Here is a 27549-nt window from a genome sequence, read left to right on the forward strand (position 1 = left end):
CATAAGCACAGTATCATCAGCAAAAAGTAACTGTGTCAGTTCCCATTTTGAATTTGATTCCCCATAATTTAATCCCACCCCTCTCCCGAACACCCTAGCATTTACTTCTTTTACAACCCCATCTTTTTTTTTTTTTTTTTTTCAACAAGTCGGCCGTCTCCCACCGAGGCAGGGTGACCCAAAAAAGAAAGAAAATCCCCAAAAAGAAAATACTTTCATCATCATTCAACACTTTCACCACACTCGCACATTATCACTGTTTTTGCAGAGGTGCTCAGAATACAACAGTCTAGAAGCATACACATATAAAGATACACAACATACCCCTCCAAACTGCCAATATCCCAAACCCCTCCTTTAAAGTGCAGGCATTGTACTTCCCATTTCCAGGACTCAAGTCCGACTATATGAAAATAACCGGTTTCCCTGAATCCCTTCACTAAATATTACCCTGCTCACACTCCAACAGATCGTCAGGTCCCAAGTACCATTCGTCTCCATTCACTCCTATCTAACACGCTCACGCACGCTTGCTGGAAGTCCAAGCCCCTTACCCACAAAACCTCCTTTACCCCCTCTCTCCAACCCTTTCGAGGACGACCCCTACCCCGCCTTCCTTCCCCTATAGATTTATATGCTTTCCATGTCATTCTACTTTGATCCATTCTCTCTAAATGACCAAACTACCTCAACAACCCCTCTTCTGCCCTCTGACTAATACTTTTATTAACTCCACACCTTCTCCTAATTTCCACACTCCGAATTAACAACCCCATCTATAAATATATTAAACAACCATGGTGACATTACACATCCCTGTCTAAGACCTACTTTTACCGGGAAGTATTCTCCCTCTCTTCTACATACCCTAACCTGAGCCTCACTATCCTCATGAAAGCTCTTTACAGCATTTAGTAACTTACCACCTATTCCATATACTTGCAACATCTGCCACATTGCTCCTCTATCCACTCTATCATATGCCTTTTCTAAATCCATAAATGTAATAAAAACTTCCCTACCTTTATCTAAATGCTGTTCACATATATGCTTCAATGTAAACACTTGATCTACACATCCCCTACCCACTCTGAAGCCTCCCTGCTCATCCGCAATCCTACATTCTGTCTTACCTCGAATTCTTTCAATTATAACCCTACCGTATACATTTCGTGGTATACTCAGTAAACTTATTCCTCGATAATTTTTACAATCTCTTTTGTCCCCTTTCCCTTTATATAAAGGGACTATACATGCTCTCCGCCAATCCCTAGGTACCTTCCCCTCTTTCATACATTTATTAAACAAAAGTACTAACCACTCCAACACTATATCCTCCCCTGCTTTTAACATTTCTGTCATGATCCCATCAGTTCCAGCTGCTTTACCCCCTTTCATTCTACGTAATACCTCACGTACCTCCATCACACGTACATTCTGCTCTTCTTCACTCCTAAAAGATGGTATACCTCCCTGGCCAGTGCATGAAATTACCGCCTCCCTTTCTTCCTCAACATTTAAAAGTTCCTCAAAATATTCTCGCCATCTACCTAATACCTCCCTCTCCCCATCTACTAACTCCCCTACTCTGTTTTTAACTGACAAATCCATACTTTCCCTAGGCTTTCTTAACTTGTTTAACTCACTCCAAAATTTTTTCTTATTTTCATTAAAATTTCTTGACAGTGCCTCTCCCACTCTTTCATCTGCTCTCCTTTTGCACTCTCTCACCACTCTCTTCACCTTTCTTTTACTCTCCATATACTCTGCTCTTCTTATAATGCTTCTGCTTTGTAAAAATCTCTCGTAAGCTACCTTTTTCTCTTTTATCACACCCTTTACTTCATCATTCCACCATTCACTCCTCTTTCCTCCTGCCCCCACCCTCCTATAACCACAAACTTCTGCCCCACATTCTAATACTGCATTTTTAGAACTATTCCAACCCTCTTCAACCCCCCCACTACTCATCTTTGCACTAGCCCATCTTTCTGCCAATAGCCGCTTATATCTCGCCCGAACTTCCTCCTCCCTTAGTTTATACACTTTCACCTCCCTCTTACTTGTTGTTGCCACCTTCCTCTTTTCCCATCTACCTCTTAGTCTAACTGTAGCTACAACTAAATAATGATCCGATATATCAGTTGCCTCTCTATAAACATGTACATCCTGGAGCCTACCCATCAACCTTTTATCCACCAATGCATAATCTAACAAACTACTTTCATTACGTGCTACATCATACCTTGTATATTTATTTATCCTCTCTTTCATAAAATATGTATTACTTATTACCAAATTTCTTTCTACACATAGCTCAATTAAAGGCTCCCCATTTACATTTACCCCTGGCACCCCAAATTTACCTACTACTCCCTCCATAACATTTTTACCCACTTTAGCATTGAAATCCCCAACCACCATTACTCTCACACTTGATTCAAAACTCCCCACGCATTCAATCAACATTTCCCAGAATCTCTCTCTCTCCTCTACACTTCTCTCTTCTCCAGGTGCATACACGCTTACTATAACCCACTTTTCACATCCAATCTTTATTTTACTCCACGTAATCCTTGAATTTATACATTTGTAGTCCCTCTTTTCCTGCCATAGCTTATCCTTCAACATTATTGCTACTCCTTCTTTAGCTCTAACTCTATTTGAAACCCCTGACCTAATCCCATTTATTCCTCTCCATTGAAACTCTCCCACCCCCTTCAGCTTTGTTTCACTTAAAGCCAGGACATCCAATTTCTTCTCATTCATAACATCCACAATCATCTCTTTCTTATCATTTGCACAACATCCACGCACATTCAGACTTCCCACTTTGACAATTTTCTTCTTCTTATTCTTTTTAGTAATCTTTACAGGAAAAGGGGTTACTAGCCCATTGTTCCCGGCATTTTAGTTGACTTTTACAACATGCATCGCTTACGGAGGAAAGATTCTTATTCCACTTCCCCATGGATATAAAAGGAAAAGTAATAAGACAAAGAACTATTAAGATAAAATCAAAGAAAACTCAGATGAGTGTGTATAAATAAACGTGTCCATGTATGTGTAGTGTGACCTATGTGTAAGTAGAAGTAGCAAGACATGCCTGTAATCTTGCATGTTTATGAGACAGACAAAAGACACCAGCAATCCTACCATCGTGTAAAACAATTACAGGCTTTCGTTTTACACTCACTTGGCAGGACTGTAGTACCTCCCTGGGTGGTTGCTGTCTACCAACCTACTAAATATTACCCTGCTCACACTCCAACAGCTCATCAGGTCCCAAAAACCATTCGTCTCTATTCACTCCTATCTAACTTGTTAGATTTATAAGCTCTCTGTCATTCTACTTGGATCCATTCTTTCTAAATGACCACACCACCTCAAACCCTCTTCAGCCCTCTGACTAATACTTTTATTAACTCCACACTTTCTCTTAATTTCCACACTTTGAATTTTCTGCATAATATTTACACCACACATTGCTCTTAGACAGGACATCTCCACTGCCTCCAACTGCCTCCTCACTGCAGCATTTACTACCCAAGCTTCACACCCATATAAGAGTGTTGGTATACTTTCATCCATTTCCTTCTTTGCCTCCATAGATAATGTTTTTTTGTCTCCACATATACCTCAACGCACTCAACCTTATCCACTCTATCATACGCCTTTTCTAAATCCATAAATGCAATGAAAACTTCCCTACCTTTATCTAAATACTGTTTACATATATGCTTCAATGTAAACACTTGATCTACACATCCCCTAACCACTCTAAAGCCTCCTTGCTCATCTGCAATCCTACTGTCTGTCAATCCTACTGTACACTTTTTTTTTTCTCTCTCTCAACAGGTCGGCCGTCTCCCACTGAGGCAGGGTGACCCAAAGAGAAAGAAAATCCCCAAAAAGAATATACTTTCATCATCATTCAACACTTTCACCTCAATCACACATAATCACTGTTTTTGCAGAGGTGCCCAGAATGCAACAGTTTAGTAGTATATACGTATAAAAATACACAATATCTCTCTTCAAACTGCCAATATCCCAAACCCCTCCTTTAAGAGTGCAGGCTTTGTACTTCCCATTTCCAGGACTCAAGTCCGGTTATATAAAATAACCTGGTATACTCAGTAAACTTATTCCCTTATAATTTTTAGTCTCTCTTGTCACCCTTCCCTTTATATTAAGGACCCATACATGCTCTCTGCCAGTCCCTAGGTACCTTCCCCTCTTTCATACATTTATTAAACAAGAAAACCAACCACTCCAAAACTATATATACCCCTGCTTTTAGCATTTCTGTCATGATCACGTCAGTTCCAGCTGCTTTACCCCCTTTCGTTCTACATAATGCCTCTCGCACCTCACACTCACATCGTGCTCTTCTTCACTCGTAAAAGATGTCATACCTCCGTGACCAGTGCATGAAATTACTGCCTCCCTTTCTTCAGTGACATTTAAAAGTTCCTCAAAATATTCCTGCTATCTACCCAATACCTCCAGCTCCCCATCTACTAACTCCCCTACTCTGTTTTTAACTGACAAATCCATTTGGTCCCTAGGTTTTCTTAACTTGTTTATCTCACTCCAAAATTTTCTCTTGTTTTCATCAAAATTTCTTGACAGTGCCTCTCCCACTCTATCATCTGCTCTCCTTTTGCACTCTCTCACCACTCTCTTCACCGTTCTTGTACTCTCCATATACTCTGCTCTTCTTATAACACTTCTTCTTTGTAAAATCCTCTCATAAGCTACCTTTTTCTCTTTTATCACACCCTTTACTTCATTCCACCAGTCACTCCTCTTTCCTCCTGCACCCACCCTCCCTATAACCACAAACTTCTGCCCCACATTCTAATACTGCATTTTTAAAACTATTCCAATCCTCTTCAACCCCCCCTCCCCCCTCCCCCCTCCCCCTCCCCCCTCCCCCCTCCCACTACTTATATTTGCACTAGCCCACGTTTCTGCCAATAGTTACTTATATCTCACCCTAACTTCCTCCTCCCTTAGTTTATACACTTTTACCTCTCTCTTACTTGTTGCCATTTTCCTTTTGTCCCATCTACCTCTTACTCTAACTGTAGTTACAACTACATTATGATCCAATATATCAGTTGCCCCTCTATAAACATGTACATCCTGAAGCCTTCCCAGTCAATTTTTTATCCACCAATACATAATCTAACAAACTACATGTACTTTCATTACGTGCTATATCATTCCTTGTATATGTATTTATCCTCGTTTTCCTAAAATATATATTACTTATTACCAAGCCTCTTTCTACACATAGCTCAATTAAGGGTTCCCCATTTTCATTTACCCCTTGCACCCCAAATTTACCTACTTCTCGATCCACAACATTTTTACCCACTTTAGCATTGAAATCCCCAACCACAAGTACACTCACACTTGGTTCGAAACTCTCCATGCACTCGATATTTCCCAAAATCTCTCTCTCCTACACTTCTCTCTTCTCCAGGTGCATAAATGCTTAATATAACCCACTTTTCACATCCAACCCTTATTTTACTCCACATAATCCTTGAATTAATACATATATATTCCCTCTTTTCCTGCTGTAACTTATCCTTCAACATTATTGCTACTCCTTCTTTAGCTCTAACTATTTGAAACCCCTGACCTAATCCCATTTATTTCTCCCACCCCCTTCAGCTTTGTTTCACTTAAAGCCAGGACATCCAGGTTCTTCGCATTCATAATATCCACTGTCGTCTCTCTTATTTGCTCAAAATCCACTCACATTCAAACATCCCACTTTGACGGTTTTCTTCTTTTTCTTTTTTAGTAGGCTATATGAGAAAAGGGGTTACTAGTCCATTGTTCCCGGCATTTTAATTTACTTTTACAACACTCATGGCTTATGGAGGAAAGATTCTTATTCCACTTTATCATGGATATGAAAGGAAAAGCAATAAGAATAAGAACTATTAAGATAAAATCAAGGAAAACTCAGATGAGTGTGTATACATAAATGTGTACGTGTATGTGTAGTGTGACCTAAGTGTAAGTAGAAGTAGCAAGATGTTCCTGAAATCTTACATGTTTATAAGACAGAAAAAAGACACCAGCAATCCTACCATCATGTAAAACAATTACAGGCTTTTGTTTTACACATACTTGCCAGGACAGTAGTACCTCCCTGAGTGGTTGCTGTCTACCAACCTACTACTACTATAATATATTTACACATATAGAGTCACTGGACATGTTCCTAGAATTGCTACAGCTTGTGGAAGGTTGTTTATGTGTGGATGGTTGAAGGTAGCCTTTATTGTTGTTGTGCTGAGAGTTACATGGCTGGTGTCAAATGATGCATTACAAAACCACCACCACCCATTACCCATTCCATCTTCCCCAACAAGCATGTTGTCTTCCTCACCTCCCATATGGAAATAAGTCACTTTGATGTTTTTGGGTTATTGTAGGTTGATGGTAGTCTAGGTTTTCAGCACTATTTCTGGTATTCTGTGCATTGCTGTCGGTCACAAACTCCTCAGAATCATGAAATTCATCTTCACTGACACTTCCATCTGTGTTAGAACTATCACTTGGGAAAAAGAAGAGTCCCAGTTCACTGGGAAGTGAGGTGTTTCTTACCACGAGGCACGGTGAACAAGGCGTACTGAAATGGCGTTCCCACAATGCACCACTGGTTCCCTGATTTTTTTTATACTTCACACTGAGCATGCAGACCTATTCTCTCACATGTAGGCCTACCAACTTTCTCCTGCTAGATTTGAAGCCGCTGGAATTTTGGCATAGTATTACTGGACCGACACTGGGTTGCAAGTCGTAATATTACGGGACCGACAGTGAAAGGGCTAATTATTTAGAGGCAAGGTAAAAATAATTTTTATGTAAATGCCTGATATGTGTATATTTTAATAAATTGTTGCTTATATTTTCCCACAATAGCTATCCCAGTTGTCCAAGAATCAACAAATGATTGTAAATCAAAAGAACCAGTTCCAGCAGCAGTTGAATATTGTTCGAGAGGAGCTTCGTAAAGCTATTGAAGAAACCAAGAAGAACTTGTTAGAGAGGAATCGTGTACAGCAACAAGTAAAGTTTTAAAATAATCATTTTAGTTTTATGATTGAAAGTATATATACATGTACTTACACAGTCAACCTTCATGTAATTAAATGTTTAAGTTTGCAGAGGATTATCTGTAGTTCCTGGGTCTGCATCGTGCCTGTAAGTTGACTGACATGAATTAGCTCAGTTGTTCATTTGAATCCCTGTATGGAGTCAACTTCTGCTGTACACTGCCCGCAAAAATAAACCAGATCTCCCTTTATTGTTACAAACGTTACAGAACAAAAAATGTAATACTTGATATAGTAGGGCCCTGCTTTACGGCGTTTCGCTAATACGACGATTTCAAATTATGACCAGAACTTTCTATACGGCGAGCAGTCTTTCAAATACGGCGCGCACCACCTGGTTTGTTTACATTCTCCATGAGCACATCTCTATTATGTAATAGTAATCACTTTTGGGCACATTAAATGTCTTATTTTACTTTAATATAAACATTTTCATTAATCCATCTGTGATATTTTCTTCAAAATTATATAAGAAACACATTACATAGCATGTAAACCCAGGCAGACTACATACCTACATTATTATTATAACTCTGATAATTATGCTTATGTGTACCTGTACCTCTCTCTCTCTCTCTCTGTCTCTCTCTCTGTCTCTCTCTCTCTCTCTCTCTCTCTCTCGTTCTCTCTCTCTTTCTCTCTCTCTTTCTCTCTTTCTCTCTCTCTTTCTCTCTCTCTTTCTCTCTTTCTCTCTCTTTCTCTCTCTCTTTCTCTTTCTTTCTCTCTCTCTTTCTCTCTTTCTCTCTCTTTCTCTCTCTCTTTCTCTCTTTCTCTCTCTCTCTTTCTCTTTCTCTCTTTCTCTTTCTTTCTCTCTCTCTCTCTCTCTTTCTCTCTTTCTCTCTTTCTTTCTTTCTTTCTTTCTTTCTTTCTTTCTTTCTTTCTTTCTTTCTTTCTTTCTTTCTTTCTTTCTTTCTTTCTTTCTTTCTTTCTTTCTTTATTTTTTTTTTTTTTTTTTTTTTTTTTTTTTAACAAGTTTTTTTTTTTTTTTTTTTTTTGACAGCTATTTGACAAGGTTAAGGATTCCTAACTTTATTGGCAAGCTAAGAGCTGTTACCTACATCAGCTCATTTGAAAGCATTTTTATTGTTATGAGACATACAAGTAGGAAACAGGATGAAGTTGGAGCCATCTGTGGGCCAGCATTTTCATTTGATCAACTGACTATCTCGTTGACATCATTATGCTGTACGAATGTGTTCCATACTCTAGTCATCCTGGGTATGTATGATCTCAGATGGAGTGATGTTCTGGAGAAGGGTACAGCCAGAGTAAAGTTGCTGCTTTCTGCCCGTCTTGTGGCATAAAAGCTTGTTTCACGCTGTCCTCGAAGTGGATCCAAGTGTGGTATTTTGACAATATTGGCCTTGTACATAACAGTAAGGCCACCCACATCCCTCCTATGTTGAAGGCTCTGCTGAAATGACAGATCTATCCAGGATGGGTCCAGGCGAGAGATGAGACGTCTTGCTCTGTTCTCTACTCTGTCAAGCAGTCGCAGATGAGAGGGGGGGGGCAGGCAAACCAAGAAAGTGGAGCATACTCAAGGTGCGAGCGTACTTGTGCCTCGTACAGGATCTTGCAACCCCTACTGTCAAGCAGATGGGAGATACGGCGAAGTGCTGTAAGCTTCCTGGCTGCCTTGTTTGCAAGATTTACAACATGGTTCTTCATGGTTAGTTTGGAGTCAGATTTCACCCCAAGGATATCAACTTCTTCTCCAGGTGCCAACATCCTCCCATTCATCCTTACTACTGCACCAGCATTACCATCATGGTGCCTAGAGACGATCATCATTTGCGTTTTCTCAGGTGCAAATGTTACTTGCCATCTATTTCCCCAAGCTGATATAGCTCTCAGCTGGTGATTGATGTAGCTTAGAGCAGCTGGCATTTCTTCTCTTGGATAAGTGAATGTCAGTGTACAGTCGTCTGCATATGCATGTGATTCTGGGATGAGATGAAGAAGGTCGTTGAAGTAGACATTCCATAACAATGGACCCAGCACGCTTCCTTGTGGAACACTTGCCCCAATAGGATGTCTTGCTGATTCCATTCCATTGAGAACTACACTTAGAGATCTACCATGAAGGAAGTCACTGAGGAGACATAGCGTAGAGCCTGCAATTCCCAGCGCTTGAAGTTTTGCCAAGAGGCCCTGGTGCCACACCCGGTCGAAAGCGCCAGCAATGTCCAGTGCTACCACACAGCTGACTTTGGATTCATCCAGTGACTGGTGCCACTTAGTGGAGAGGTTTAACAACAGATCAGCAGCAGAGTAACCTTTCCTGAAGCCATATTGACGATCACAAAGTAGTGAGTGATAGTCAAAAAAAACTGTCATTTGTCTTGAGATTATTGTCTCAAGGATCTTACCAGTGATTGACAGGAGTGACACTGGTCTGTAGTTGCTGATTTCTGCTCTGCTCTTCTTTTTGTGAACAGGGACTACATTCGCCTCTTTCCATAGAGAGGGCCTTTTACACTGTACTAGGCAGTGCTGAAAGATGTGAGTTAGAGGTGCTGCTAGCTGGTCTGCACATCTTCTCAATCTTAGGCTCAACTTGTCTGGGCCCACAGCCTTTTCGTGGTCAAGCGATTTAAGTAGGAAATGCACCTCCTCCTGCCTTATTGTCACCACTGACAGTTTTGACACAGTTCTTGCAGCTAGCCAAGGAGGGTCCCTTGCTGGATCAGGAACTTGCATTTTGGTAGCAAAGTGTTCAGCAAAGAGGTCCGCCTTCTCTTGACTACTAGTAGAGGTGGTCCCATCCTGTCGATTTAGAGGTGGAATAAGTTCATCAGGCAGATATCCTTGTCTGTCCTTGACCAGGGACCACCAGGTTTTGGAGCCTACCCTACCTGATGCTAACTTTCTTTTAGTGTCCACCTCCCATTTAGCAATGGCCCACTTTTGAACATCACCCATATGCCTACAGGCTTGCATGTGCAAGTTCCTGTTATAGGTGATAGGATGTCTCTTATACCTTCGCCATGCTTTGTACTTAGCAGTAGCAGCCTCTCTACATTTAATCTCGTTTAATCACCTCACACCCTACATTAAGACTACAAATATTTCAAGGTAAGTAATGAGTGTACTGTATAGGCATTTTATCGCTCTAGGGCACTTTAAATGCCTAGTATATAAAGTGGATGGGGTTACAATACCTACCACACATCGATACCTACCTACCCTACTATTCCCCTTGCACCCTATATTAAGACCATTAAGACAAAAAATATTTTAAAGATGTAATGAATGTACACTAAATGCATTTTATGGCTCTAGGGATCTTTAAGTGTCGAAGTATATTACATGTGGGTGGGATTAGGTAGTTTGGCCTGGCTGGCTGCCATACCTACCACCTAGCTTCTTGCAATAAGCACTACTCACTTCTCACCCTACATTAAGACTACAAATATTTTGAGGTAAGTAATGAGTGTACTATGTGTGTATTTTATTTTTGTTGTTTTTTAATGTCTTGTTCTATTGCTAACTTAATATATGTTAATGTAACCTTATCTGACATTTATAAGTGGAAAAAATGGCATTCTGCTTTCCGGCAACGTCTGCTTTCCGACAGTAGCCTGGAACCTAACCTGCCGTATAAGTGAGACCCTATTGTATCTACATTAATATTTTGTCGTCTTCCCCTTGTCCTTGATGATCATTTGAAGCTGTTTGGGCATGCTTTCACTCAGGTTCTTGAAATAATCAGTTGCTAACTGGTTGACCCAAATGTCCTTGAACTGCTACTGCAGGCACAACATTCTCAGTAGAATTGGTAGTAGAGAAATTGAGAGAGTGAAAGAGAGTTAGGAGATAAAGATTGAAAGACAGATTGAGCAAGAGAAACAGATCGAGATTGAGATTGAGAGAGAGAGATTGAGAGAGGGCTGTTACTCAGCCCTGTAAGATCTTAAGTAGGTATTACCAAGGCTGGCTCCTCCTTAGGAAATTTAATGAATAGAAAAAGAATAATAACATGTAATTATAAACAATTTATTGTGATAATTGTCAGCGGATGGGTCTATGAAAGATGAGGTGAATCATAGAATTGATGAGGGAAAAAGAGTGAGTGGTGCACTTAGGAGTCTGTGGAAACAAAGAACTTTGTCCTTGGAGGCAAAGAGGGGAATGTATGAGAGTATAGTTTTACCAACGCTCTTATATGGGTGTGAAGCGTGGGTGATGAATGTTGCAGCGAGGAGAAGGCTGGAGGCAGTGGAGATGTCATGTCTGAGGGCAATGTGTGGTGTGAATATAATGCAGAGAATTCGTAGTTTGGAAGTTAGGAGGAGGTGCGGGATTACCAAAACTGTTGTCCAGAGGGCTGAGGAAGGGTTGTTGAGGTGGTTCGGACATGTAGAGAGAATGGAGCGAAACAGAATGACTTCAAGAGTGTATCAGTCTGTAGTGGAAGGAAGGCGGGGTAGAGGTCGGCCTAGGAAGGGTTGGAGGGAGGGGGGTAAAGGAGGTTTTGTGTGCGAGGGGCTTGGACTTCCAGCAGGCATGCGTGAGCGTGTTTGATAGGAGTGAATGGAGACAAATGGTTTTTAATACTTGACGTGCTGTTGGAGTGTGAGCAAAGTAACATTTATGAAGGGATTCATGGAAACCGGCAGGCCGGACTTGAGTCCTGGAGATGGGAAGTACAGTGCCTGCACTCTGAAGGAGGGGTGTTAATGTTGCAGTTTAAAAACTGTAGTGTAAAGCACCCTTCTGGCAAGACAGTGATGGAGTGAATGATGGTGAAAGTTTTTCTTTTTCGGGCCACCCTGCCTTGGTGGGAATCGGCCGGTGTGATAATAAAAAAAAAAAAATTGAAAATATAAAACATTTAAATATGAACTTTTATCCTACATGAAAGAGAAATGAAAAATGAAATATAAAAGTGATATTTAAATTCAACGCTAATATGTACAGTTTGACTGCGGTGTCTTGGTTGATGATGTTGACACCGCACCTTGTAGAAATTGTAGCCGTTGCTGATGATGTGGGGGGGTCACAGCTGTTGAGTGACAACCCAACGACTATTTCGTCACAGTGTCTCTAGCCTTGAATAGTCTGTCAAGATGTTAGGAATGCACATCCTTCACCACTGCAAAGATGAGGGGTAGTTGCCTGGGGTTGGCTTCACTCAGGTATGTAGATAAAAAGTGATGTCCCAGAACTCATGTGAAGTTCGTCTCCTTCAGCACTGTTCCTGTAGTTGCCAATGACCCAAGCTGACATTCCAAGCTAGAAAGAGACAAAAGTTAACCACTGCTCGATAAATCACTCTCCATGATAAGTGTACGGCAATTAAAAGACTGGTGAGGATTTAAACGTGAAATTAAAGGCAGGATGAACTTAGTCTCCACACTTAGTTAAAAGTGAAGCTTTTAACCTATATATCTATTAAAAACAGGAGCAGAGGCTTTTACTTACAGTTGTGCTGGGAGCTGTGAGCCAAGTGATTATCCATTTGGCCGGAACCCCACACATCAGAAAAGGGGGGTGATAGCGGGAGCTAGACACTGACCCTACCTTAACAAGCAGACTGGCAATCAAACTATTGTTACCATATACTCGCTCGCTACTCCTATCTGTTGAACTTTTCCCTCACACTTCCTAATGGAAAATGTGGACTCCCTTCTGCTACAGCACAACTGTCAACATGTCATAATTGTTGGTGACCTCAACCAACACCTTATACAGAGGGACTTTAACCCTTTGAGGGTCGACAGGCCCTCTCAGAAACTCGTTCTCAAGGTCGGCCAAGTTAAAAAAAAAATTATTTTTTCTTATGAAAAGATAGAGAATCTTTAACCAATCATAATGACACCAAAATTATGAGATTTGATGGAAAACTTACGGAATTATGCTCTCGCGAAGTTAGCGGTCTCGGCGATGTTTACGCATCGGCAATTTTGCCCACTTTGAGCCCGATTTTCGGCCAATTCCACTGTACTAGTCGACAAAAAACATGAATATTTCGCTAGAACTACATTTTTTCTATTGAATGAGTGCAAGAAACTACCCATTTACCATTTTCAACTATCCCATACAGTGGTCAGAATTTAGCAATTTTGCCAATTTCACACAAATTTCAAATAATGCCAATTTCCGTCTAGGGTCCAGAACAAACAATAAATACATTCCTGGCAATAAAATGACATTTCCTCTGTTCATTAGTCACGTCTCAAGGCCCCGCTTACATTCTTTTGCTTTCCACTTTGAATTTTTATTCTCACGAAAAATAGAAGATTTACTGTTATGCAGATTACTGCATTAGTGTAAAAAATGGTATAAATCATATTGGCGCACTTGCAAAAGAATGTTAGACTCACCAGTTGACGTGTATTGGACGCTTGGCATGATTTGTTTACTTTTGAACTTTGGTAAAAATCGAACATTTCCGCTACTTTGAGCTCAATTTCAAGGTACTTTTCATTGTAAAACCAGTCAAAATCATCTCAATTTCTGTGATATGCCTTCCATTCTATAAAATGAGACCAAGAAAACTAGAATACAACAATAAATACCATACGAAAATACAGTGCAAAGTTGCTGTTTTATGCCAAAAAAACGGTCAAAGTTTTTTTTTTTTCTCATTATGCACTGTGTGCTGCAGGATTTTTTTATATCGTGCACACTGACCACATAGACCCATTCTTTCATAAGGAGGCCTACCAGCCTTTTCCCGAGAGATTTGACGGCGCTAGAATTTATGCGTACTAGTACATCAAAAACCCCTGCATGTAAGACGTACTAGTACGGCCAAAATCCTCAAAGGGTTAATGACCTTCGTGCAGTATTTGACATGCGAAACTTTGTTGATTTCCGTACTCACATCTCTGGCTCTTCCCTTGACCCAGTAATGAGTGATCTAGCAGAAGGTATAGTCACTTGTCAACCCCTCAGCTACGTTGGATCATCTGACCACAAGGCTGTTTTTATGACACTTCAGATCCCAACAGAATGATGTGAGGAGTCCACACGCACAACCTGGCTATGGGAAAGAGGTAATTGGCCAGCCCTTTGCTCTGAGCTCGCCACCACCGATTGGAATGCTCTTCTCCAAGGGGATGTTGACTACCAAGTGAAAGCCTTCACTGGACACATCCTTAATCTACAACAAGAACACATTCCTCACCAGCAATATGTGACAAAGCCTACAGATCAGCCTTGGTTTGGCTTTCGTTGTAGAGAGGCTGCTACTGCTAAGTACAAAGCATGGCGAAGGTATAAGAGACATCCAACCACCTATAACAGGAACTTGCACAGGCAAGCCTGTAGACATATGGGTGACGTTCAAAAGTGGGCCATTGCTAAATGGGAGGTGGACACTAAAAGAAAGCTAGCATCAGGTAGGGTAGGCTCCAAAACCTGGTTGTCCCTGGTCAAGGACAGACAAGGCTATCTGCCTGATGAACTCATTCCACCTCTAAATCGACAGAATGGGACCACCTCTACTAGTAGCCAAGAGAAGGTGGACCTCTTTGCTGAACACTGCTACCAAAATGCAAGTTCCTGATCCAGCAAGGGACCCTCCTTGGCTAGCTGCAAGAACTGTGTCAAAACTGTCAGTGGTGACAATAAAGCAGGAGGAGGTGCATTTCCTTCTTAAATCGCTTGACCAAGAAAAGGCTGTGGGCCCAGACAAGTTGAGCCCAGGAAAGGTTACTCTGCTGCTGATCTGTTGTTAAACCTCTCCACTAAGTGGCACCAGTCACTGGATGAATCCAAAGTCAGCTGTGTGGTAGCACTGGACATTGCTGGCGCTTTCGACTGGGTGTGGCACCAGGACCTCTTAGCAAAACTTAAAGCACTGGGAATTGCAGGCTCTATGCTATGTCTCCTCAGTGATTACCTTCATGGTAGATCTCTAAGTGTAGTTCTCAATGGATTGCAATCACCAAGACATCCTATTGGGGCAAGTGTTCCACAAGGAAGCGTGCTGGGACCATTGTTATGGAATGTCTACTTCAACGACCTTCTTCATCTCATCCAAGAATCACATGCATATGCAGACAACTGTACACTGACATTCACTGATCCAAGAGAAGAAATGCCAGCTGCTCTAAGCTACATCAATCACCAGCTGAGAGCTATATCAGCTTGGGGAAATAGGTGGCAAGTAACATTTGCACCTGAGAAAACGCAAATGATGATCGTCTCTAGGCACCATGATGGTAATGCTGGTGTAGTAGTAAGGATGAATGGGAGGGTGTTGGCACCTGGAGAAGAAGTTGATATCCTTGGGGTGAAATTTGGCTCCAAACTAACCATGAAGAACCATGTTGTAAATCTTGCAAACAAGGCAGCCAGGAAGCTTACAGCACTTTGCCGTATCTCACATCTACTTGACAGTAGGGGTTGCAAGATTCTGTACGAGGCACAAGTATGCTCACACCTTTAGTATGCTCCACTTTCTTGGTTTGCCTGCCCCCCCTCTCATCTGCGACTGCTTGACAGAGTAGAGAACAGAGCAAGACGTCTCATCTGGCCTGGACCCATCCTGGATAGATCTGTCATTTCAGCATAGCCTTCAACATAGGAGGGATATGGGTGGCCTTACTGTTATGCACAAGGCCAATATTGTCAAAGTACCACACTTGGATCCACTTCGAGGACAGCTTGAAACAAGCTTTTATGCCACAAGACGGGCAGAAAGCAGCAACTTCACTCTGGCTGTACCCTTCTCCAGAACATCACTCCATCTGAGATCATATATACCCACTATGACTCGAGTATGGAACACATTCGTACAGCATAGTTATGTAAACGAGATAGTCAGTTGATCAAATGAAAATGCTTGCCTACAGATGGCTCCAACTTCATCCTGTTCCCTACTTGTATGTCTCATAACAAAAATGCTTTCAAATGAGCTGATGTAGGTAACAGCTCTTAGCTTGCCAATAAAGTTAGGAATCCTTAACCTGTAAATAGCTTGTCAATAAAGCTAGGGATCCTTAACCTTGTCAAACGCTGTGTAAAAAAAATAAAAAGAAAAAAAAAAGGAGAGGGAGGGAGTGAGTGAGTGAGTGAGTGAATTTTAACTACAAATTTATACCTTGCTGCACTCATTTTGTAACTGAATAATTTCAGTATCAGTAAAGGAAATTTTCTCAGTAAATACAATAATATGAAGTTACATTATTTCTGATTTTGCTGCTTTCCAGTAATTGGCAGAGTAAATGTTTACAAATAAATACTTTCCAACTAAACATAACCTAAGCTTACAGCACAGGTTATAAAAAGGGCTTGTGTAATTCGTGTGTGGTATATTGTTTGCTAGTTATTAATTTGTCTGTGTTCCAGGTAAAAGAAATATATTTATATTTATATATTCTAAATAATCAAATTTCATATGTACTTAATAGTTTGTATTTATTTCCAGTGTGTGGAGGAAAATAAAAAGAATTTATCAGAAAAAGCCCGCCTCCAGCAACAAGTAAGTGCTGAAATTCCAGTTGTTTGCTACTTACAGAGTATTTAAACGGTATGCAAGGTGCCTGGACATGCAGCAGGCATTTGTGAGCATGTTAGGTAGAACTGGATAGAGATGAATGTTTTTTGGGACCTTATGAGCTGTTTGGAGTGTGAGCAGGGTAATATTTTGTAAAGGGATTCAGGGAAACTGGTTTGCCGGACTTGAATCCTGGGGGTGGGAAGTACAATGCCTGCACTTTAAAAGGTGGGTTTGGGATATTAGTTGTTCGGAGTGACATTTAAACTGTCATATCTGGGCACCTCTGGAAAGAGTGATTTTGTGTGATTGATGGTGAAAGTGTTTATTGTGTCACCCTGCCTCGGTGGGAGACGGTTGATGTGTTAAAAAAAAAAAATGTATTTAAAAGAAGAAAGAGAAGGGAGGACTATATTCCAGTAAATGTAGGTGTTAGACAGGTATGTGTAATGTCATCTTATATATCTAACATTTATAGATGGAGTGTAGCAAAACTGAATTTTAGGGTGTTGGGGAGAGGTGTGTGATTAACCCTTTCGCTGTCGAGACCTGTGCTCAAAAACTTGTTCTCAGTGTTGAAAAATATTCCAAAAAAGAAAAAACAATTTTTCTTATCAAAATCTTAAGAATAATTTTCTGAGTGTTACAAAAGAAAAAAAAATTGCAATCAGTAGTTACTGAGATATAGAGGTGTTAAGTTGACAAAGTGAACCACTGATGGCAACATCGGTGACTGCCGCTCAACCGGTAATGTTATTTTTACGTTTATTCTGTTTTTTCTTTTATAATATTTCATTTTTTCAAGTAACTTTTGTGGCTTGCGAGACCAATATAATGCATATTGTACGTATATATATATCCACTCATATGCAACACAATAACCGCACAAATATCATATTGTTTACAAAACTTGTTTACACAAATAAACAATTAAAAAGTTGTTTATTACTATTATTCTATAATATATATACGTATACACACAGATCCAGGCTTCCTTTTTAGTCACTTGGTAGGACGGTAGTACCTCCCCGAATGGTTGCTGACTCTGTGTGTATTTTTTTTTTTTTTTTTTTTTTTTTCAACAAGTCGGCCGTCTCCCACCGAGGCAGGGTGACCCAAAAAAGAAAGAAAATCCTCAAAAAGAAAATACTTTCATCATCATTCAACACTTTCACCACACTCGCACATTATCACTGTTTTTGCAGAGGTGCTCAGAATACAACAGTCTAGAAGCATACACATATAAAGATACACAACATATCCCTCCAAACTGCCAATATCCCAAACCCCTTCTTTAAAGTGCAGGCATTGTACTTCCCATTTCCAGGACTCAAAAAAAAAAAAAATACACACAGAGTCAGCAACCATTCGGGGAGGTACTACCGTCCTACCAAGTGACTAAAAAGGAAGCCTGGATTTGTTTTATATGATGGTAGGATTGCTGGTGTCTTTTTTTCTGTCTTATAAACATGCAAGATTTCAGGTACGCCTTGGTACTTCTACTTACACTTAAGCCACACTACACATACATGTACACGTTTGTGTATTCACACTCTGAGTTTTCTTTGACTTTATCTTAATAGTTCTTGTTCTTAGTGCTTTTCATTTCATATCCATGGGGGAAGCGGGATAAGAACCTTTTCTCCATAAGCTATGCGTGTTGTAAAAGCCAACTAAAATGCTGGAACAATGGGCTAGTAACCCCTTTTCTTATATTGCTACTAAAAAGAAAAAGAAGAAAATTGACACAGTGGAATGTTTGAATGTGCGTGGATGTTGTGTGAATGATAAGAAAGAGATGATTGTGGATGTTCTGAATGGGGAGTTTTGAACCAAGTGAGCGAGCGTAATTGTGGTTGGGGATCTCAGTGCTAAAGTGGGTAAAAATGTTGTGGAGGGAGTAGTAGGAAAATTTGGGATGCCAGGGGTAAATGAAAATGGGGAGCCTTAAATTGAGCTATGTGTAGAAAGAGGTTTGGTAATAAGTAATACATATTTTATGAAAAAGATGATAAATAAGTATACGTACAAGGTATGATATAGCACCTAATGAAAGTAGTTTGTTAGATTATGTATTGGTGGATAAAAGGTTGATGGGTAGGCTTCAGGATGTACATGTTTATGGAGGGGCAACGAATATATCGGATCATTATTTAGTTGTAGCTACAGTTAGAGTAAGAGGTAGATGGGACAAAAGGAAAATGGCAACAGCAAGTAAGAGAGAGGTGAAAGTGTATAAACTAAGGGAAGAGGAAGTTAGGGTGAGATATAAGCAACTATTGGCAGAAAGGTGGGCTAATGCAAGTATGAGTAGTGCGGGGGTTGAAGAAGGTTGGGATAGTTTTAAAAATGCAGTATTAAAATGTGGGGCAGAAGTTTGTGGCTATAGGGAGGGTGGGTGCAGGATGAAAGAGGAGTGATTGGTGGAATGATGAAGTAAAGGGTGTGATTAAGGAGAGAAAGGTAGCTTATGAGAGGTTTTTACAAAGCAGAAGTGTTGTAAGAAGAGCAGAGTATATGGAGAGTAAAAGAAAGGTGAAGAGAGTGGTGAGAGAGTGCAAAAGGAGAGCAGATGAAAGAGTGGGAAGAGGCACTGGCAAGAAATTTTGGAGCAAGATAAACAAGTTTAGAAAGCCTAGGGAACGAATGGATTCATCAATTAAAAACAGAGTAGGGGAGTTAGTAGATGGGGAGCTGGAGGTATTGGGTAGATGGCGGGAATATGTTGAACTTTTAAAAGTTGATGAAAGGGAGGCGGTAATTTCATGCACTGGTTAGGGAGGTATAAGAAAGGGAGGCGGTAATTTCATGCATTGGTCAGGGAGGTATAACATCTGTTAGGAGTGAAGAGCAAGATGTGAGTGTGGGGGAGGTGCGTGAGGCATTATGTAGAATGAAAGGGGGGTAAAGCAGCTGGAACTGATGGTATCATGACTGAAATGTTAAAAGCAGGAGTGAATATAGTGTTTTAGTGGTTATTTTTTTTTTGTTAATAAATGTATGAGAGGTAATAAATATACGAGGTAAAGTGTATGGTAGGGTTATTATTGAAAGAATTAGAGGTAAGACAGAGAGCTGGATTGCAGGTGAACAGGGATGCTTTAGAGTGGGTAGGGGATGTGTAGATCAAATGTTTACATTGACTCATGTATGTGAACAGTATTTAGGTAAAGGTAGGGAAGTTTTCATTGCATTTAGGGATTTAGAAAAGTAGGTCTTAGACAGGGATGTGTAATGTCACCATGGTTGTTTAATATATTTATAGATGGGGTTGCAAAAGAAGTGAATGCTAGGGTGTTCGGGAGAGGGGTGGGATTAAATTATGGGGAATCAAATTCAAAATGGGAATTGACACAGTTACTTTTTGCTGATGATACTGTGCTTATGGGAGATTCTAAAGAAAAATTGCAAAGGTTAGTGGATGAGTTTGGGAATGTGTGTAAAGGTAGAAAGTTGAAAGTGAACATAGAAAAGAGTAAGGTGATGAGGGTATCAAATGATTTATATAAAGAAAAATTGGATATCAAATTGGGGAGGAGTAGTATGGAAGAAGTGAATGTTTTCAGATACAGTGTACCCCCAGTTTACAATATTATTTCATTCCAGAAGTATGTTCTGGTGCCAGTACTGACCGAATTTGTTCCCATAAGGAATATTTTGAATTAGATTAGTCCATTTCTGACTCCCAAACATACACATACAAACGCACTTACATAAATACACTTACATAATTGGTCGCATTGGGAGCTGATCGTAAACCGGGGGTCCACTGTACTTGGGAGTTGACGTGTCGGCGGATGGATTTATGAAGGATGAGGTTAATCATAGAATTGATGAAGGAAAAAAGGCGAGTGGCCCGTTGAGGTGTATGTGGAGTCAAAAAAACGTTATCTATGGATGCAAAGAAGGGAATGTATGAAAGTATAGTAGTACCAACACTCTTATATGGATGTGAAGCTTGGGTGGTAAATGCAGCAGCGAGGAGATGGTTGGAGGCAGTGGAGATGTCCTGTCTAAGGGCAATGTGTGGTGTAAATATTATGCAGAAAATTCGGAGTGTGGAAATTAGGAAAAGGTGTGGAGTTAATAAAAGTATTAGTCAGAGGGCAGAAGAGGGGTTGTTGAGGTGGTTTGGTCATTTAGAGTGAATGGATCAAAGTAGAATGACATGGAAAGCATATAAATCTATAGGGGAAGGAAGGCGGGGTAGGGGTCGTCCTCGAAAGGGTTGGAGTGAGGGGGTAAAGGAGGTTTTGTAGGCGAGGGGCTTGGACTTCCAGCAAGCGTGTTAGATAGGAGTGAATGGAGACGAATGGTACTTGGGACCTGACGATCTGTTGGAGTGTGAGGAGGGTAATATTTAGTGAAGGGATTCAGGGAAACCGGTTATTTTCATATAGTCGGACTTGAGTCCTGGAAATGGGAAGTTCAATGCCTGCACTTTAAAGGAGGGGTTTGGGATATTGGCAGTTTGGAGGGATATGTTGTGTATCTTTATATGTATATGCTTCTAAACTGTTGTATTCTGAGCACCTCTGCAAAAACAGTGATAATGTGTGAGTGTGGTGAAAGTGTTGAATGATGATGAAAGTATTTTCTTTTTGGGGATTTTTTCTTTTTTGGGTCACCCTGCCTCGGTGGGAGATGGCCGACTTGTTGAAAAAAAAAAATATGATAGAGTGGATAGGGGAGCAATGTGGCAGATGTTGCAAGTGCATGGAATAGGTAGTAAGTTAGTAAATGCTGTAAAGAGTTTTTATGAGGATAGTGAAGCTCAGGTTAGGGTGTGTAGAAGAGAGGAAGATTACTTCTCGGTAAGAGTAGGTCTTAGACAGGGATGTGTAATGTCACCATTGTTGTTTAACCCTTTGAGGGTCGACAGGCCCTCTCCGAGACTCGTTCTCAGGGTCGGCCAAATTTAAAAAAAAAAAATAATTTTCTCTTATAAAATGATCTTTTTCCGATCATAATGACACCAAAAGTTTGAAATTTGATGGAAAATTTACGGAATTATGCTCTCACGAAGTTAGCAGTCTCAGCGGTGTTTACACATCGGCGATATTGCCCACTTTGAGCCCCATTTTCGGCCAATTCCACTGTATTAGTCAACAAAAAACATGAATTTTTTGCTAGAACTCCATTTTTTCTATCGAATGAGTGCAAGAAACCACCCATTTATCAATTTCAACTATCCAGTACAGTGGTCAGAATTTAGCAGTTTTGCCAATTTCACACAAATTTCAAAAGATGCCAATTTCCGAATAGGGTCCAGAATAAACAAGAAAAACATTCCTGGCACTAAAATGACATTTCCTCTGTTCATTAGTCACGTCTCAAGGCCCCTCTTACATTCTTTTGCTTTCCACTTTGAATTTTTATTCTCACAAAAAATAGAAGATTTACTGTTATGCAGACTACTGCATTAGTGTAAAAAATGGTATAAATAATATTGGCGCACTTTCGAAAGAATATTAGACTCACCCGTTGACGTGTATTGGACGCTTGGCATGATTTGTTTACTTTTGAACTTTGGTAAAAATCAAACATTTCTGCTTCTTTGAGCTCAATTTCAAGGTACGTTTCATTGTAAAACCCATCAAAATCATCTCAATTTCTGTAAAATGTCTTCCATTCTATAAAATGAGACCAAGAAAACTAGTATACAGCAATAAATACCATACGAAAATACAGTGCAAAGTCGCTGTTTTATTCCAAAAAAACGGTCAAAGTTTTTTTTTTCTCATTATGCACTGTGTGCTGCAGGATTTTTTTTATACTGTGCACACTGACCACATAGCCCCATTCTTTCATATGTAGGCCTACCAGCTTTCTCCCATTAGATTTGAGGGCACTAGAATTTAGGCGTACTAGTACGTCGAAAACCTTGGATCGTAAGCCGTACTAGTACGGCCGAAACCCTCAAAGGGTTAGTATATTTATAGATGGGGTTGTAAAAGAAGCACAAGCCAATTGGATGAGGCATTTTCGACTTTATATATAACCTTGAATGAAGAAAAATATTTTGCAGAGGTGCGCAGAATGCAACAGTTTAGAAGTACGTATATACGTATAAAAATACACAATACGTACATGTATATCCCTCCAAACTGCCGATATCCCAGATCCCTCCTTTAGAGTGCAGGCATTGTACTTCCCATTTCCAGGACTCAAGTCCGGTTATATATATACAGTGATTATGTGTGAGTGAGGTGAAAGTGTTGAATGATGATGAAAGTATTTTCTTTTTGGGGATTTTCTTTCTTTTTGGGTCACCCTGCCTCGGTGGGAGACGGCTGACTTGTTGAAAAAAAAAAAAGAATGAAGAAAAAATATCCAGGGTGCAACCCCTTGATAGTACCCCTTTTATGATGCCTAATACTGTACCTGGAGTATACCTGGAGAGGGTTTCGGGTGTCACTGCCCCTGTGGTCCGGTTTGTGACCAGGCCTTGTGGTGGATCATGGCCTGATCAACCAGGCTGTTACCTTTGGCTGCACACAACCTGACGTACAAACCACAGCCCGGCTGGTCAGGTACTGATTTTAGTGCCTTCTTGAAGACATCCAGGAGTCTATTGGTAATTTCTCTTATGTATGCTGGGAGGCAGTTGAACAGTCTTGGGGCCCTGACACTTATTATGGTGTCTCTTATCGTTCCAATGGCGCCCCTGCTTTTCATTGGTAGGAATGTTGCATTGTCTGCTGAGTCTTTTGTTTTCATAGGGACTGATTTTCATGTGCAAGTTTGGTACTAATCCCTCTAGGATTTTCCAAGTGTATATAATCATGTATCTGTCCCGCCTGCATTCTAGGGAGTACAGGTTAAGGAACTTCAAGCATTCCCAGTAATTGAGATGTTTTACCACAGTTATGTGTGATGTGGAGGTTCTCTGTACATTTTCTAGGTCAGCAATTTCACCTGCCTTGAATGGTGCTGTTAGTATGCAGCAATATTCCAACCTAGATAGAACAAGCGACCTAAAGAGTGTCATGTCATCACACCAACATCATGTCAAATCACATAGGGCAGATGCCTCCAATTGGTTGCATCTAATATTCATGTTTGTCTGCTCTAATATTAATTGCAATATTGGTAATTAAGAAAATGGAGTTACATGTGTTTATTTACAGCTTGGGCAGACCCAGGAACGGCTAAGGGCACTGGAATCATCGTCACAGCAGGCTCAGGCAACTCACCAGCAGGAGATGGGCAATGTATGACTTAGCAAGTCCTTTGATTTGCTATTCTAAATGTTAAATAGAACTGCTTTTCCACAGCTGTTTCATATAAACTAAGAAACTGATCAATTGTATAAAAAATTTTTATGCATTCTTGAAAATTCTAGAAAGCTCTGATCAAATTTGTATTTACAGCTTTATGGCTAAAATGTACAATTTTGTATTATATTTTCTCATTTCTGCTTATCATTTGCTAAGCTTTCAATAAAGGAAGTATTTGTCATGCTATATTAATCTTGACATTAATATTACATAGTACAGTAGACTGCCAGATAAACTGCAAGTAGACTCGGTAAGATCATTTTATTGCTGTTGAAAAGGTGATAAATAATGCATGAAATTTGGGTAGTTCATTCCATTGATTTTCTCAGCCTGCTTACCGGCCAGGAGCTATTATCCGTAGCTGCCAGGCCATGAGTGGTTTTCTTTTCCCCCTAGCCTCCCACAGTTCTTGATTAGCAAATCCTGTCCTCTAGAGAGCATTATTTTTACCTAACTAATGTTTTCACAAATTTATATTATTTCTGAATGCTTAATTTGTATATAATGTCTGTATACAAAGTTTGAAGAGAATATTCAGTGTGTTAAGAAGAATTTATTGGAATTATTTACCCTATATCACATACTCTCATAATTACATTAATTACATTCTAGTGCCTTTTACATTGATGTATCTCTTTTGACACCTATAACAATGATATGCTTTTTGTAACTGTATTTCTACAATTACAACAAACACATCAGGTGATGAGGATAACAAAAAAATAGGTAATGAAAGATTTGATATCAGATTGGAGGGAGAGAGTATGGAGGAGGTAAATGTAATCAGATATTTGTAAGTGGACGTGTCAGCAGATGGGTCTCTTGAAAGATGAGGTGAATCATTGAATTGACTAGGGGAAAAGAGTGAGTGGTGCACCTAGGAGCCTATGGAGACAAGGAATGTTATCCATGGAAGTAAAGAGGGGAATATATGAGAGTATAGTTATACCAACACTCTTGTATACGTGTGAAGAATGGGTGGTGAATGTTGCAACAAGGAAAAGGCTGGAGGCAATGGAGATGTCATGTCTGAGGGCAGTGGATCTATCTATCTATCTATCTATCTTTTTTTTTTTTTTTTTTTTACACAGGGTTTGACAAGGTTAAGGATCCCTAGCTTTATTGACAGCTATATTACAGGTTAAGGATCCCTAGCTTTATTGACTGCTATATTACAGGTTAAGGATTCCTAACTTTATTGGCAAGCTAAGAGCTGTTACCTACATCAGCTCATTTGAAAGCATTTTTATTCTTATGAGACATACAAGTACGGGACAGGATGAAGTTGGAGCCATCTGTGGGCCAGCATTTTCATTTGATCAACTGACTTTATCTCGTTGACATCATTATGCTGTACGAATGTGTTTCATACTCGAGTCATCCTGGGTATGTATGATCTCAGATGGAGTGATGTTCTGGAGAAGGGTACAGCCAGAGTGAAGTTGCTGCTTTCTGCCCGTCTTGTTGCATAAAAGCTTGTTTCACGCTGTCCTCGAAGTGGATCCAAGTGTGGTATTTTGACAATATTGGCCTTGTACATAACAGTAAGGCCACCCACATCCCTCCTATGTTGAAGGCTCTGCTGAAATGACAGATCTATCCAGGATGGGTCCAGGCGAGAGATGAGACGTCTTGCTCTGTTCTCTACTCTGTCAAGCAGTCGCAGATGAGAGGGGGGGCAGGCAAACCAAGAAAGTGGAGCATACTCAAGGTGTGAGCGTACTTGTGCCTCGTACAGGATCTTGCAACCCCTACTGTCAAGCAGATGCGAGATACGGCGAAGTGCTGTAAGCTTCCTGGCTGCCTTGTTTGCAAGATTTACAACATGGTTCTTCATGGTTAGTTTGGAGTCAAATTTCACCCCAAGGATATCAACTTCTTCTCCAGGTGCCAACATCGTCCCATTCATCCTTACTACTGCACCAGCATTACCATCATGGTGCCTAGAGACGATCATCATTTGCATTTTCTCAGGTGCAAATGTTACTTGCCATCTATTTCCCCAAGCTGATATAGCTCTCAGCTGGTGATTGATGTAGCTTAGAGCAGCTGGCATTTCTTCTCTTGGATAAGTGAATGTCAGTGTACAGTCGTCTGCATATGCATGTGATTCTGGGATGAAATGAAGAAGGTCGTTGAAGTAGACATTCCATAACAGTGGACCCAGCACGCTTCCTTGTGGAACGCTTGCCCCAATAGGATGCCTTGCTGATTCCGTTCCATTGAGGACTACACTTAGAGATCTACCATGAAGGTAATCATTGAGGAGACATAGCGTAGAGCCTGCAATTCCCAGTGCTTGAAGTTTTGCTAAGAGGCCCTGGTGCCACACCCGGTCGAAAGCGCCAGCAATGTCCAGTGCTACCACACAGCTGACTTTGGATTCATCCAGTGACTGGTGCCACTTAGTGGAGAGGTTTAACAACAGATCAGCAGCAGAGTAACCTTTCCTGAAGCCATATTGACGATCACAAAGTAGTGAGTGGTAGTCAAAAAAATCTGTCATTTGTCTTGAGATTATTGTCTCAAGGATCTTACCAGTGATTGACAGGAGTGACACTGGTCTGTAGTTGCTGATTTCTGCTCTGCTCTTCTTTTCGTGAACAGGGACTACATTTGCCTCTTTCCATAGAGAGGGCCATTTACACTGTACTAGGCAGTGCTGAAAGATGCGAGTTAGAGGTGCTGCTAGCTGGTCTGCACATCTTCTCAACAATCTTGGGCTCAACTTGTCTGGGCCCACAGCCTTTTCTTGGTCAAGTGATTTAAGAAGGAAATGCACCTCCTCCTGCCTTATTGTCACCACTGACAGTTTTGACACAGTTCGTGCAGCTAGCCAAGGAGGGTCCCTTGCTGGATCAGGAACTTGCATTTTGGTAGCAAAGTGTTCAGCAAAGAGGTCCGCCTTCTCTTGACTACTAGTAGAGGTGGTCCCATCCTGTCGATTTAGAGGTGGAATAAGTTCATCAGGCAGATAACCTTGTCTGTCCTTGACCAGGGACCACCAGGTTTTGGAGCCTACCCTACCTGATGCTAACTTTCTTTTAGTGTCCACCTCCCATTTAGCAATGGCCCACTTTTGAACATCACCCATATGCCTACAGGGTTGCATGTGCAAGTTCCTGTTATAGGTGGTAGGATGTCTCTTATACCTTCGCCATGCTTTGTACTTAGCAGTAGCAGCCTCTCTACAACGAAAGCCAAACCAAGGCTGATCTGTAGGCTTTGTCACATATTGCCGGTGAGGAATGTGTTCTTGTTGCAGATTAAGGATGTGTCCAGTGAAGGCTTTCACTTGGTTGTCAACATCTCCCTGGAGAAGAGCATTCCAGTCGGTGGTGGCGAGCTCAGAGCAAAGGGCTGGCCAATTACCTCTTTCCCATAGCCAGGTTGTGCGTGTGGACTCCTCACCTCGTTCTGTTGGGATCTTAAGTGTGGTAAAAACAGCCTTGTGGTCAGACGATCCAACGTAGCCGAGGGGTTGACAAGTGACTATGCCTTCTGCCAGATCACTCGCTACTGGGTCAAGGGAGGAGCCAGAGATATGAGTAGGGAAATCAACAAAGTTTCTCATGTCAAACACTGCAAGAAGGTCATCAAAGACCCTCTGTATAAGGTGCTGTTTGAGGTCACCAACAATTATAATATGTTGACAGTTGTGTTGTAGCAGAAG

General features: G+C 40.7%; 1 protein-coding gene across 2 annotated transcripts in view; it reads left to right on the forward strand.

Annotated features, from left to right (window-relative positions):
* The window catches only part of LOC128685975 (nucleoprotein TPR-like), a 243857-nt gene that overhangs the window by 138406 nt on the left and 77902 nt on the right, over positions 1-27549 (forward strand). For both annotated transcript variants that reach the window (XM_070083193.1, XM_070083194.1), the window contains exons 27-29: positions 6952-7098; positions 16528-16581; positions 23727-23810. In XM_070083193.1, the coding sequence (XP_069939294.1) occupies positions 6952-7098; positions 16528-16581; positions 23727-23810 (285 nt within the window). The remainder of the gene's footprint in view (positions 1-6951; positions 7099-16527; positions 16582-23726; positions 23811-27549) is intronic.

This window comes from Cherax quadricarinatus, chromosome 9, assembly GCF_038502225.1.
Source record: "Cherax quadricarinatus isolate ZL_2023a chromosome 9, ASM3850222v1, whole genome shotgun sequence".
In the NCBI taxonomy this organism is placed as follows: Eukaryota; Metazoa; Arthropoda; class Malacostraca; order Decapoda; family Parastacidae; genus Cherax; species Cherax quadricarinatus.